Consider the following 12,829-nt stretch of genomic DNA (forward strand, 5'->3'; position numbering starts at 1 on the left):
TGCAGGGCCAGCGTAGCTGCAGGGGAGGGACAACTGCTGTCACTGACCCGGGGCTGCCTGCCTGCTCCCCACTGCACAGCCAGGTCAGGAGCGACAGGGAAGGCACAAAGCTCACAGTTTGATTTTTTCAGAGTCAGACCGCACTGATTGTCATAAGCCAAACGTCTACAGCTCTTCATACTCGCGGAAGAGCTCTGTCTGCCACAGGCTTCTTATGGAGAGGTGTTTGCTTTTCAAGTCTGCTTGAGGAGAGCTGGAACGAAGTGCTGTGCCTTGTAAGTCCCTGCAAGAGATGTACTAAATGGCACCTCTAATTGTAACGCTGGGGTTATTTGTTTTTCTGGTTTGTCTCCAGCTTTCTGGTGTAGGTAGTTGGAAGCTGTTTGTACATTGTTACTCTCCAGAATGTCTTGTGTGTTTCCAGCTCATTATTTTTGAGATATTTTGAGTTTAAGCATTGATCTGAATTTGAGGTGTGCCACGTGCTGCTTCAGACATAAAACATCCTTGTATGTAAAAGCACAGATACAAGAAAGTGATGCTTCTGATAGTTCAGCCTGTCCATAAACAAGTGTGTTTGTGCCTCTAGCTGTATGTGGTGATTGGTGTAGAAGAAAAAGAGTTTGAATGTGAGCATTTAATTCTCAGTGCTGTACCCATGCACTCTTGCAGCCTGAATAGGCAGCCGAGAACCAGGAGCAGCGACATCTTATTTCAGACTGGCATTAATTTGTACATCCAGTCTAGGGTAAATCATATCTGGGTTGTTAGCATCTCTGAAAAGCAAGGTACAAGCTCCAATTAACTTCAGTCATGAATACCCATAGAATTAGCTTTGGCCAAGCTATCTGTAACATGGGTACAGTGCTAGGTAATGATATTTATAAGGCTCTAAGCACTAATGATGTAGGATTTGCATATAGTGCTGAAGTTTTCCTGCAGTCCATACCGTGGCTGGCTATTTAAAGTATCAGCATCACGCTGTGACTGCTGGTGTGTTAGTCATGGCGCACCACAGCCGTTAGTGCTCGCGCTTCAGGACACATGGGATCCCCAAGGAAGGCTACTATCTTCCCTGCTTCAGTCGCCATGGTTTTACCGTAATGTCCTCTGCAGCATTTCTGCTTGGGTTGTTATGAAGGGGGTGCAGCAGGCTTGAATGCTTGGGTAGCAGGTGATATTCCTTCTGTGAAAATCTTCTCTTAAAATCCAGCAGTAAATCCCAAGTGACTCAAATTAAATGCCTCCAGACTGTGATGTAGTTCCCTTTCCCAGCTGGGCTGCTTGGGACCTGGGTTGCAGCTCTTCTGAACCCATCGTGGGCAGAGGGATGGGCAGCAGGGTGTGCAGATAAATACCAACTGCTTTCTGCTGCCCATGAGATTGGGGTACCTGCTCTCCATCAGCTCACCCTGCTGGGCTGCTGCCAGTCAGCCCCTCTCGGCCCTGCATCCCTATCCCCCTGCCAGTTTCCATCCCTGTCAGCAGCATTCAATGTTGTTATATCATTTACTCCTTCAAGCTGGAAGATGATGTTTGCAGCACGTTACATGAATTTTTCATAAAGATAGGAGAACAGCCTAATCTTGCGAGCTTTGAGTCTTGGTAGTGGGTAATGGCTTTGATTTAAAGCATTTTGTCTTAATGATAGTTATATTGAAAATTTCCTGCTGCTTTCAAGCACGTGTGGTTATTATCATAAACATTGATGGTGGAAATGCCTGCCAAATTGTGCGTGGCTGTTTATGGTAGATGAGAGAGCCATCCAGAAATTAGAGTACTGGATCAACAAGTTGTCAACAAGCATGTTTGTATGGGAAACCACTCGAGGGCCGATGGGACAAAGCAGGAGCGAGGAGGGCTTTGGAAGAAAGGAGTGCCGGAGGTGACCGACACTGGCTGTAGAAAATGCTTGATGTGAGATCAAGAGTGCATTTCTGACAAGATCGAGCTGCTTTAGGAGAAGTTGAGGAGTACAGAGGGAGGGCAGTCCCTTCCCAGGCAGAGCACTCGTGGCACTCCCAGCCCTCGTGCCAGTGGCTGTCACTGCCAGCCCATGCTGCCACCTGGGGCCCTGCTCTGTCCCGGTGGCCACCTCCGTGTGCTCCACTTGGAAAAATAACCCCCTAGCCTGGTTCATAAAGTATGTGTGTTTACAGGGGGATACTTCATTCTTTTCTTTTTCTTTGTACATGTGGCTGTGCTCCCCGAGTGGTGTTAGATGGCAGGATCTGCTTTCTGGGGGGCACCTCCATCCAAAGGTGGCCCGTCCATGGCTGGATTCTGCCTCCAGCTCTGCCAGAAGTTGCTGCAGAGCTGCTCCCCTATGTGAATTGTTGCCTAGGGATAAGGAGCCCTCTCTGGGAGGCGCAGGCGGTGATCAAGTCGCATTAGGCGGGTCTCCGGGAGCACTGGTATAGTACTGACCAACACACAGTTCAGGGTGTGTGCATGCAGCTGTGGGGTCCCACCGCTACGGCAGGCGTGTCTCTGGGGGGTGCAGGGGGGGCACGTGAGCACCTGCGGATGGGGAGAAGCTGGGTCGGCTCCAGCCAGCTCCATTCTGCTCTCAGCTGCTCTCTGAAGAACAAAATGTATTTCTGCACTTCATCCTGAAGTATCCAGCCTCTTCTCAAAGAGGAAATCCAGTAATTCGTGGTGATTTCTTTCCAACTCGAGATTTCTCTTGCCTGTTCGCTGTGGCTGGGGAGGCAGCTGCGAGTTTCTCTAACCACGTTATGCACCATCCTTCACCTTTCTTTCTTTTTTTACTTTTGAAATACTAATGTTTGTTATGTGTTAAAAAAAAAAAAAGGCAAAACCACAGTAGTTAACCGTGAAGAGAATGCAGCAGGAGGTACTCCTCCTCCTGCAGTGGTGTTCAAGTCTTTGGATTTTGGAGAGGAAAGGTGGTGTCACTGAAGGCTTTACGTGGGCTGAGGAGGGGACAGCGATCCCCACACAGTGCCTGTCTTACACCTCCACGTATTTCGCCTGTTTTGTTTCCTTTGAAATACAACATTCTTTAGTCAGGCTCAGAAGCACTGCTTTGTCATCGTGTCTGATTTACCGGGCCCTTAGGGGCTGACCATCAGCCCAGTGCCATGCAAGTTGCCCTTGTAGGACGTTTCTTCTCCCTTCCATCCCTCTTTCCCTTTGTTTTCTACGACTGAATTATTTAGGTGGGATTCCAGCACCCAGCTTGTGCTTTACCCAGCTGCCCTCTGTGCCCTGCAACCAGGCAATTGGATCCTCTTTACTGTGGTATGAAATTCACTAAGGCAAATGGCGTAATGAATCCTGACTTAGAAATTTCTCAAGAGTTCATTGAAAAAGAGTTTATCTTTCAACAGTGACCTTTCTTGCTGAACGTGGATTAATGTATGAGCGCAGTCTGTGTTTACATGGTGATTTGCAGGAGAGGACAGTTGATAAGTGAACTCCAGCCAGCTCCATGCCTGCTCCAAGCAGAGCGTTTCATAGCACCAGGCCTCCTGCCTCTGCTGAACCTGGGCTGCCAGGTGCATGTCAGGCTCCAGCTCTTGGCTTCTTGTTCAACACTTGTTGACTGAACTTTGTGTTGAGAAGTGTCTTACACTAGTGTTAAAAGTGGATAAAGACGGCTCTGCTAACGGACACCGGGATGGGTTAGTAACAAAACAGCCTGTCTTGAGGTTATGGATGCGTTTTACAGTTCCCTCTAAGTTCGTATTTATTTTAGCAGAAAGTCTTTCAGTAGATTCTCCGTTGAGGAGATGCAGATTGGGCAGAGGAGAGAGCGCAGTGAATGTGCCGTCCGTGGTTGCACCACTGGGGTCCCCCAGGTGAGCTCCCCACATGCAGGTGCCTGCTGCAGGAGGGAGGTACAGCCCGCCCTGGCACACAGAAACGGCAGAACTTGACAGCTGTATATACAAAATGCTGGCAATGTTTGTGGCAGGGCAGCATGCCTAAGGTCCTTTTACCTGTTCCCAGCCCTGTCAGCAGTGGCGTTTCTCTGCCTCTTTCCTTCCTCTGGAAGATGGAGACAGTACCAGTGTTTGTCGCGGCTCTCCCAGCCATCCCTCCCGACAAGGTCCAGCTCTTGCTGTGCCAGCTGTGTGCAGCACATCCCAGCTCCACCATTGCCAACACTTTGTGTTAAAACCAGCCTCTTCTAGGACTGCTTTGTGAACCCTCATTTGCTTCAGCAGCTCATGCGCCATCTCACTTTCCCTCCTTGCTTTTCAGGGCTTCCCAAGCCACCGCGGTGCTGGGCAGGGTAGAGCTCAAGGCTCCCCCAAAGCCTGTCCCCTGGCCAGCAGGCAAGTGTTCACTTACTGATCAAAATTCAAAGGCTCAGAGGATTTTTCCATAAGAAAAAACAGAGCAAATTCAAAGTGAAGCAAATGCTGCATTAAATTCCTTGTTCCTATCCCTGCCACATCTCTTGGCTGCTGTCTCTTGATCTCCATAGGCACAGGAAGGAGCTCTTGTAACCCAGAGGATGGGGGATAGCAGGGGCTGAAGAAGATAAAAGTTGGTTAACTGTGACTTACAGACACATCTAATCTTTCCATATCTCTCCTGACCTTGAAGTATCACAGGGCTTCCTGGTGACACCTGGGATTGTACATTATGTACAGAGGAAGCCTTTGAGTTGGAGGCACTTAACTGCAGTCTCAGAGCTGTGAAAATGTCCAGTGCAGGATGGTTTCCTGTGCAATTGATTGGTAAATTGTACCTGAAACTTTCAGAGCATGTTGGAAACGGGAACTTTGACTACCAGGATATCCTGGGTGCTGGCAGTCCTTGAAGAGGGAGGAGATTGCCCTGCCAACCCCCTGGCAATGGTGAACTGGTCAGTCAGGTCCTCCTGGCAGATCAAAGTCAGGAGATACTTGGTCAGCTCACCCAGTGGCTCTGCTGGGGACAGGTGCCGGACAGGCTTCGCTCCTGGTCTCTGTTGACTGGTGTTAAGATGTGGTCAGTGGTTCCCTCCCCTCTGTTGGGACAGCATAATCCCCTGCCATTTTTTTAGCAACGTGCTTCCAAACTTCTACCCTTAATTATTTCCCGTTCTGACCGCAGGGTGTTGGTGGCCAGGGAAAAGTCTCAGATTCCTTCCAGCCTGCAAGGCATTAATCTTAGCGCTCTGCAATTCCTACAGCTTCTGCTTCCTCTGGCAACTGAGCCGACTTTGAGAACTGTGTCATAAGGATACACGTCACCAAGGAGTCTTAATTTTTCTTTGAGGACTGAAACGGTGTCCAGGCTCTGGAGGATTTGTAGGGGGAGTTCCTTCTGCTTCATTTTAATTTCAGGTCATTCCAGGTCTGTGTAGGATAAATTTGTTACCAAGTATTTCTTACAAGTGTGTCACGTTTCGCGTGTTCGAAAAGTCATTCAGGGTCCCTTTGCTGTTGTTTCAAAGCGATGGTGAAAGTGCCTGTGGCTCCAGGTGAGCTTATGTGCAGCTATTGTAGAAAGACAAATATTTAGCAAGTTACCATGGCTGAGTGAATCGTTAAAATACGGCTTTCTGAGGAGTGCTTGACCTCTGAGTAATTATGAGAGCTTTTCTATTTCATTTATTGGGTCTGGAGCAAAGGGTCATCTGTGTAAAAGCTTCCAGCCCTTTCTGTGCAGTAGGCCGGGCGTGGGGCGGTGCCGGAGCATCCCCAGCCTCCGCCTGGCAGTTCCTGGGCAGCGGAGCAGTGGGCGTGCTTTTGGCGTGCCAGTTTTTCCACAAGCAGTCCTGAGAGCAGTGTGGAGTATTCAGCTGATGTTCGGTGGGTAGAAAATTACCTCTTCCTTACATTACATACCCCCAGTCAGAAGGACAGCTGAATAACCAGTTGCCTCCTCTTTCTGCGTGTGTGGAAGCTGGTGTTTCCAGTCTTCTTCGATGGCAGTGGCCAGGGTGGGGTGTTTGGGGGGACAGAGTGTCTCTCCCTGGCTCCTCGGTCTCCGTTTGCTGTTCTTGCAACATTTCAGGAGCAGCAAAGCATGTGCATCCCATGGTGAGTCCCCGTCTGTCCGGTTAGCCACAGCATCGCCGTGGCTCGTGAGCGCGTGGCGCACGCTGCTCCTCCTCATGGCAGCCGTCGGCCCTGGGCATCGCACGGGCAGTCCCTGCTCCTGGCCCCGAGGCTTTGCAGGGTTTTACTAACAGTATCCTCCTTGCCTTGCCGTGTCCTTCTGCCATGCTCTTGCCTTTGCTTGGAGGGGTCGACTGTGTTTGCTGTGTGACTTGGCAGTAAAACTTGCATCCATTTTATTGAACCAGACATAAGAAAAGGGAAAAAAGTTGCTAGCTTATAGTAATAAAGGGCTTTTGAACATCTCAGCTGGATATTTTTCTTCATGAGTGAGAAGGCCAAATGTTATCTTGACATTTAATCTTTAATAATAAAAAAGGCGCTTTGTTTGCCAGTGAATTCTAAAATCTGTTTACTCTCTCATGCCTTATTTCTTTTAACTTGCTAGCTTAGATGTCCTACTTACTTTCCCCTGCTACCAGTTCAGAGCTGCGTTAAATCATTCGGGTTTTAAAATTTACTTTTCTGCCTTTGTGGAACCAACAGCTGCGGAGTTGAATTTTTTTTTTTTTTGGCTAGTTAGTTCGTTTGAAAAACAGAGACCTCTTGGGAGGGCGGTGCAGGGGACAAGGGACACGGCAGGAGAGGTGGTGGCCCAGCTGCAAATCCCGGCTGAGCCCATCGCAGCCCACATAAGGTGCTGCCAAAGCCTTCCCTTGGGCTGCCCTTGTCGGGTGAGGAGGGCTTTCCCCCAGGATGGTTTCCATCCCCGCTAAAGCCCTGTGGTCGGTCAGCGTGGCTCGGACCTGCGGGCTGGCGGCAGAGGGTTACTGCAGGCTATCAAACTTTATAAACCCTTTTTAGTACTTAATGAAGATAGGTGGGAAGTCGCAGCCAGAGGAGAAGGCTGAAGGAATCTTGGCGCAGCCTCACTCGCGTGTGGCAGTGATGGAAGCTGTGGTGGGTCAGGTGCCGCGTTGTCCCCAGAGCTGCAGCCCCGGCTGGGGGTCCCAAGGAAGGCTGCGGTGTTTGTCACCACTGCCAGACTTGTCCCGTCCCCGGCAGCGTGGGTCGTGCTGCGCTCAGCCCAAGGAGCCGTGGATCTCGGCGCTGCCGCGCACGGCAGGATGCAGTGAGGCAGTAGATACAGTGCAGGCAGGGAAGTCTCTGTGTGCTCCCGAAGGACCTTGTGAGTGCCGCCCAGGTGTAGCTCCAGCGTCCCGCGAGCCATCTCCATCCAGCTCCTCCTAGTCCTAACTTTTTTTTTGCATTGAAACCTCTTACTCATATATTTTACATCCAAGAGCAACTGTGAGAAATGCCAGAAGCCTGATCATCTAACATGCTTTAATATCTAAATTTATTCTTTAGTACCATTCTTATTTACATTGTTTTTTCTGTCTCAAAAAAAAAAAAAAAAGATATAAAGGGAGGAAAAAAATAAATTTTTCTTTTACTTCCACATTAGGAGGTGAGTTGTCATACACCCTCTGGAATTCTTTTTTTACTTTGATCTTTATTTATTTGTTTAATTTTGGTTGATGTCCCAAGCATGGTTTTGGAGACAAAGTTAGGTCTTTGCTCTCCAAATCAAAAGGAAAAAAAAAAAATTTAGCTAAAACACCACTCTCCTTGGTCATACTAAAAGAGAAAATTTCCAAACTGTTCCATTCCATACCATTCAAAGAAATTTAAAAATCAACTATCGAGCTATCTCTACAGATTTACTGATTTAAAAGGGCGGGTCGTTTTATTTTTTCAAAAGTATCAAATGGATCCAAAAATGATTTTACTAGATGCGATTGAAGTTATTTGCTGTCAACATTTTAATATCAATATTACCACAATGTGTAGTCTCAAACTAGTTCCTTTGTAGTTTGCATGGGATGTGAATGCTGTCTCGGCGTGCCCAGACCTAGAGAACTTGTTACTACTGCATGAGCATCAAGTCAGATGTTGAAAAATATCTATTATATTTTGTGATAATTTGGTGAAACTGAGCACCTCCAGTCTCTGGTTGCAGTAGTGTGTTGAATGATCGTTCTTTTTTTTTATATATATCCATATATATATTTTTGGAGCTCTAAGCTTCGTAGTAGTACGGGCTGACTCTTATCCAGTACTTGCTCTCCTATCGCATGGCCTTGGTTAAGTGTTAGAAGTTGGGCCTAGGCTGTTTATTCTGGTGTTTGGCTTTGTAATAACGGTGCATGCCCGGCGTCTGGCCTCATACCCAGCTTTATTCTCTGCACACCAGTCTTGAATAGCTACAGTGCTCAACCGAATTTTGGCGCACCCGCTTCCCCGGCAGGCTCCAACCCAGCCCGACCCGGAGGCTTCCCCGGGGCCAACAGCCCAGGGCCCGTCGCGGACCTCTACGGCACGGCCAGCCAGGACTCCGGCGTGGGTAACTACATAAGTGCCGCCAGCCCGCAGCCGGGCTCCGGCTTCGGCCACGGGATCGCCGTAAGTACCGTGCAGCCAGAGCTGCCACCCCCGTTTCTCGGTCTGGAGGGGATTGTTCGTTATTTAATGACATCGCGTGGGGATTTACGTCAGGGGGTTTTGTTAATGATGACGTGACAGCGAGTGGAGCTCCTTGCTGCCGTAGCCTGCTAGAGCTGCGCCCAGGCGATGGAGCGGCCAAAGGGTTGCGCTGCTCCAGGAACCAACTGGGCTGGAAACATTTGTCTGGCACCTTCTTTGGTCCAGACTGGACACATTTCAAAAGGAAATATTTAATAATTATGGGCTTTAAAGATTCTACTTGTTCTATAAGGGCTTTATGTCAGCCCAGCCACCTGTCCCGGCCGATGCGCCTGCTTAAACAAATGACAAGTGGCTCATTAATTTGGCTGCAGGACCTCAGGTTGCCCACAGCCACCCTGGCGAGGGGACAGCCGTCCCACCGCTGGCCATGGAGCGGTCCCACTTCCCACCGCCCATCCCTGTAACTGCAGCATTCCTGTGGACAGTGGCTTTTGCTGACCCCCTGGGTCACATCCAGCCGATTACAGCATCACTAACAGTCCTTCAAATCCGCAGGCTACAAGTCAGTTGCTTCCGTTTCGTTGTCAAGTCATTGGAAATGTACCACTTTAATGCTGCGTGGGTCTGCAGTCTCACTAATGATGGGCGATGGAGACTTGCTTAACCGAGCTGCATGCTGTTTTTCCAATCGCGCTGTTTTACCTGTGTGTGTTAGCATGAATGTGGTCGGACCTCTTTGGTGGCTGTCAGTCTTCCAAATGGCAAAACTGCCACTGAAGTTGTTTCCTTTTTTGGTGGTAACACATTTTTCCATGTGTGGCAAAGTACAGAGAGCTCCCCGCAGCTCCCTCAAGCCGAGCGGAGAATTTCATGCTTTGACCGAATTGGATGAGAAGGGGGAGCAGGAGCGTAGTGCAGACAAAGTTCCTGAAACTGTTATTTTTATTGCATAAGCAAACAGTACCTAAAAAGACCCTCCATTTGTGCCTCTGTGCTCAATTCCCATCCTGGTCCTGCTCCTCCCATGGTCCTACCAGGGATCTGACAGTCTCTTTGGATCAGTTCTCTACCAAACACAGAATGTTACGGCTCTGCTAAGAGCACATCAATTTAAACTGCCATCTCTCACCAGTTACAACACCTCTTATTTCTATTTCTCACCTAAAGAAAAAGGCCTGTTTGCTCTTGAAAACTTGGGCAGTTTGGCCTCAGCAGCATCCCGATTTTTCAAGTAATAGGATACAGGGTACAAGCCTGGGTATCTGGATTTGTCTGTGCTAACACTTCTCCAAAGAACGATTTTGTATTTGATGTGCAGATTGGCAGCCTCTTACTTTGCCCCAATAACTGCAAAGAGTCCCATAGCCTTTTTTTACATATATATTTATTTAACACTGTCCATTTACTAACCCTGGTTTAAAAATAAAGAAGAAAAAACCCAAAGCTTATTTTTGCAACCGGGGGAATGAGAAGATTATGGTCTTGGAAAGGTAACCGTAGATTTCGGCACACCCAGTCACCGGTGACCAGAACAGCTCTCGGAAATACCTGTTCATGCTGGCAACACAGTCTCTCAAGTCCTTCGGTAATTTCTTGCCAAAATTAATAATCATCTGTTCCCATGTATAGAGCACTGATGAACTTAACAATTGTACAATTTTAGGGACCTTTGATTGCAACGGCTTTTACAAATGGATACCATTGAAACGTTACACATGGTTGGTTGCCATCTCACTTGGAGGTATTACAGTATTGTACATTTGTACTTTGTGCTAAACTACCATCTCCCCTATATTTACTTTTAAGTGAACAATTTTTTATCTTCATTTCGTCTTTCCTTGGCCTTTAATCATTCCTTTCTGTGATTTATGTTATTCAAATCAATCTCACGGGTTGGAAACTGGAAGACTGATCAGACTAAACCCCTCAAAAGTCGCTTTTTCATATTCACGCCACTCAGTGCAATAATTTGGAGAGCCAAAAACCGCACAGGAAAACCAGTGATCCCAGAAACCTGTGGGGAAACAACCGAGTGCCAGCTGACAGCATCCGGGTGGAGATCCCAGATCTGTTACCAATGCACTGCTCTAAAAATAGACCTGGCCCTCTGCTTTATTACAGAGAAACCATCATTCTTAATTAAGTGTTGTACCAAATATTACTGCTAAAAGATAACATTGTAACTAGTAACCATAGAGCAATTATCAAGATTAAAAAAAAATTAAATCTAAGCAAATTAAATTAAAGACATTACCTGAGTAATGCATCCTTGGATCACTGCCAGTTTCCTACCCTTTGAACTAAGCTCGAGTTAATTAAATGTTTAAATTTTTTATTATTTTTTTGGCCTTTGGCATATTCGTCTTTGCAAATAAATATTCTTACACCAAGAACAGAGTAGATTAGAAAAGCCAGTCAATGAAAAACAGAAGTTACTCCCATTAAATGGCACAGGTTTAGCTCTAGAGCTCTTCGTCCATGCAGACAAATGTAATGTATGTAACAAATTTTATTTCTCTGCCTTTTGCTCAGCTTTACCTGATCAATGATATGTTTTACGCTCAAAATCAGTCTATGAAATTAGGATTACAGGTAGTTAAGGGGCTGAGAACTGTGGAAAACATTTGGAGGCTTTATATATATATAAAAATAGATGTAAACCTAAATGCTAGTGGATAAAGGGGTTTCTATTTACTCCTTGTATACCCACATATACCCAAGATTACCTGAAATTGTTCCATCAATCGATTTGCTACCAAGTAGCATTTTTTATGGGAAAAAAAAAAAAAGTGGCATAAACACTCTTGCTTTAATCCCAGTTATTATTTGCACGTCGCAGTGTACGTTCACAGATCAATTTGTCAGAACCCTTCACGTTTTCTGGGCCGTCAGCCGTTGTAATAACGAGGTGGTACACGATGCCGGCTGGAGACCAAAGCAGAACATCATAATTCACACTAATAACGCTGCAACGAAGGCAGTGTTCATCAGATTAATGTATTGTAATCATTTTACACTTACACAATACATCAAACTGTAACCATCATTTACTGGCCAGTATTAAGACTCAGGCCATTAATGACTTAAAAACAGAAAGTGCTTTTAATGTTGCTCATTACTAATTAAAATAGATTTTGAGAGGAGGAAATGAGCCTTATTATTAATTCCTCAAGGACCACTGAGTTTGAAATCTTTATTGCGGCGGTGGTGCGCCCTGAGGCGTTCGGTCCCTCGCCCACCCGGCTGCTGCCGCTCCCAGGGCAGGATGCGGCCGCAGAGGATGAATTTGGCCGAGCTGAGGGTCCATGGGGCAGCACCAGCCACTCCTGCAGACGCTGGGCACGGCTGTTTGGGCATGGGGTTTGGAGGTCACCCCACAAATGTGTGGCCAGGGTGCAGTCGTCGCTGCCCTGCGAGCAGCTGCCGGCAGAACCAACCTCCTAATATTTATTTCCATCTCAATGTTAAGCAGTGGCAGGAACAGAGCATAAGAAGCTCCGTTAGATAATAAATCATCACCACTGCAGTGTCCCCATGTACAAGTTGTTACCTTTCAAGTACTTTAGCTGTGCCTTTAGAAAAAACTCATTTTACTGGAGCCTTGTAAATTCCTGGCGTAACAGATGCCTAGAGGAGCAGATTTTGTCCTTCCGATAGATCAAGTCACATTTTAGTGTTCCCAAACCAGACCAGCACAGAGCTAAGCCCAGCCTGCCCCAAGTCCCAGCTTAGCTGGCCGGCAGCTTTCCAAGGGGATGGAGCTAAAGAGCGAGGGCAGTAAATCCACGGAATGCGCTCTCCCACAGTGGAGCGTGTATTCCAGCCGGGTTGCTCCGATTCACCCTTGGTGTGGATCAGCGCACGCTGTGGCTTTGCAAAGTGTTTGCAAACACTTTGGAGGGGGAGGAGTGGTTGTTACAAATCCCACTTGGCCTCAATTAACTCTCCCTCTCCTCCGTGTCCTTTTCTGCCTTCTCCTCCTCGCAGAGTCTCTCTGGATGTCCGGGCAAGACGGGGCGAAGTTTCTGAACGTGCCCATGGTTGGGTGATCTCATCAGACTTTGAGCACTACATCATCACCGATAACGCAAACAAACTGGAGGTGGCACTCGACGGACTTAGGTTGTTTAAAATCTCTCTCATCATCTCATGAATCTGCTGTACTATAAAAACAACAGCTTTTAAAAGTATGTATATAAAACCCATTTCTTGTTCGTTTTATTTTCTTGATGGGTGTCCCCCCCTCCCCCCTTTTTAAACTTCTCCAAACCACATTTTTTCGTAGCATTTTGACATAGTCTCGTAGCCATGTAGTTCTA

At 47.3% G+C, this 12,829-nt stretch overlaps 1 protein-coding gene across 24 annotated transcripts in view; it reads left to right on the forward strand.

Moving 5' to 3' along the window:
• MSI2 (musashi RNA binding protein 2) overlaps positions 1–12,715 on the forward strand; it is a 247,089-nt gene extending 234,374 nt beyond the window's left edge. For 11 of the 24 annotated variants that reach the window (XR_008453070.1, XR_008453073.1, XR_008453071.1 and 8 more), the window contains 3 exons: positions 8,332–8,486; positions 10,174–10,251; positions 12,498–12,715. Coding sequence is in view for 16 of the 24 variants with exons in the window: in XM_054084648.1 (XP_053940623.1) it covers positions 8,332–8,486; positions 10,174–10,215 (197 nt within the window). In the remaining 8 variants the exon portion in view is untranslated. Of the gene's footprint in view, positions 1–8,277; positions 8,487–10,173; positions 10,252–12,497 lie in introns of those variants that run through there. The other 13 variants (XM_054084641.1, XM_054084645.1, XM_054084640.1 and 10 more) reach the window with 3 other exon arrangements.
• The last annotated feature ends 114 nt before the right edge of the window (positions 12,716–12,829 follow it).

This window comes from Cuculus canorus, chromosome 20, assembly GCF_017976375.1.
Source record: "Cuculus canorus isolate bCucCan1 chromosome 20, bCucCan1.pri, whole genome shotgun sequence".
Classification (NCBI taxonomy): Eukaryota; Metazoa; Chordata; class Aves; order Cuculiformes; family Cuculidae; genus Cuculus; species Cuculus canorus.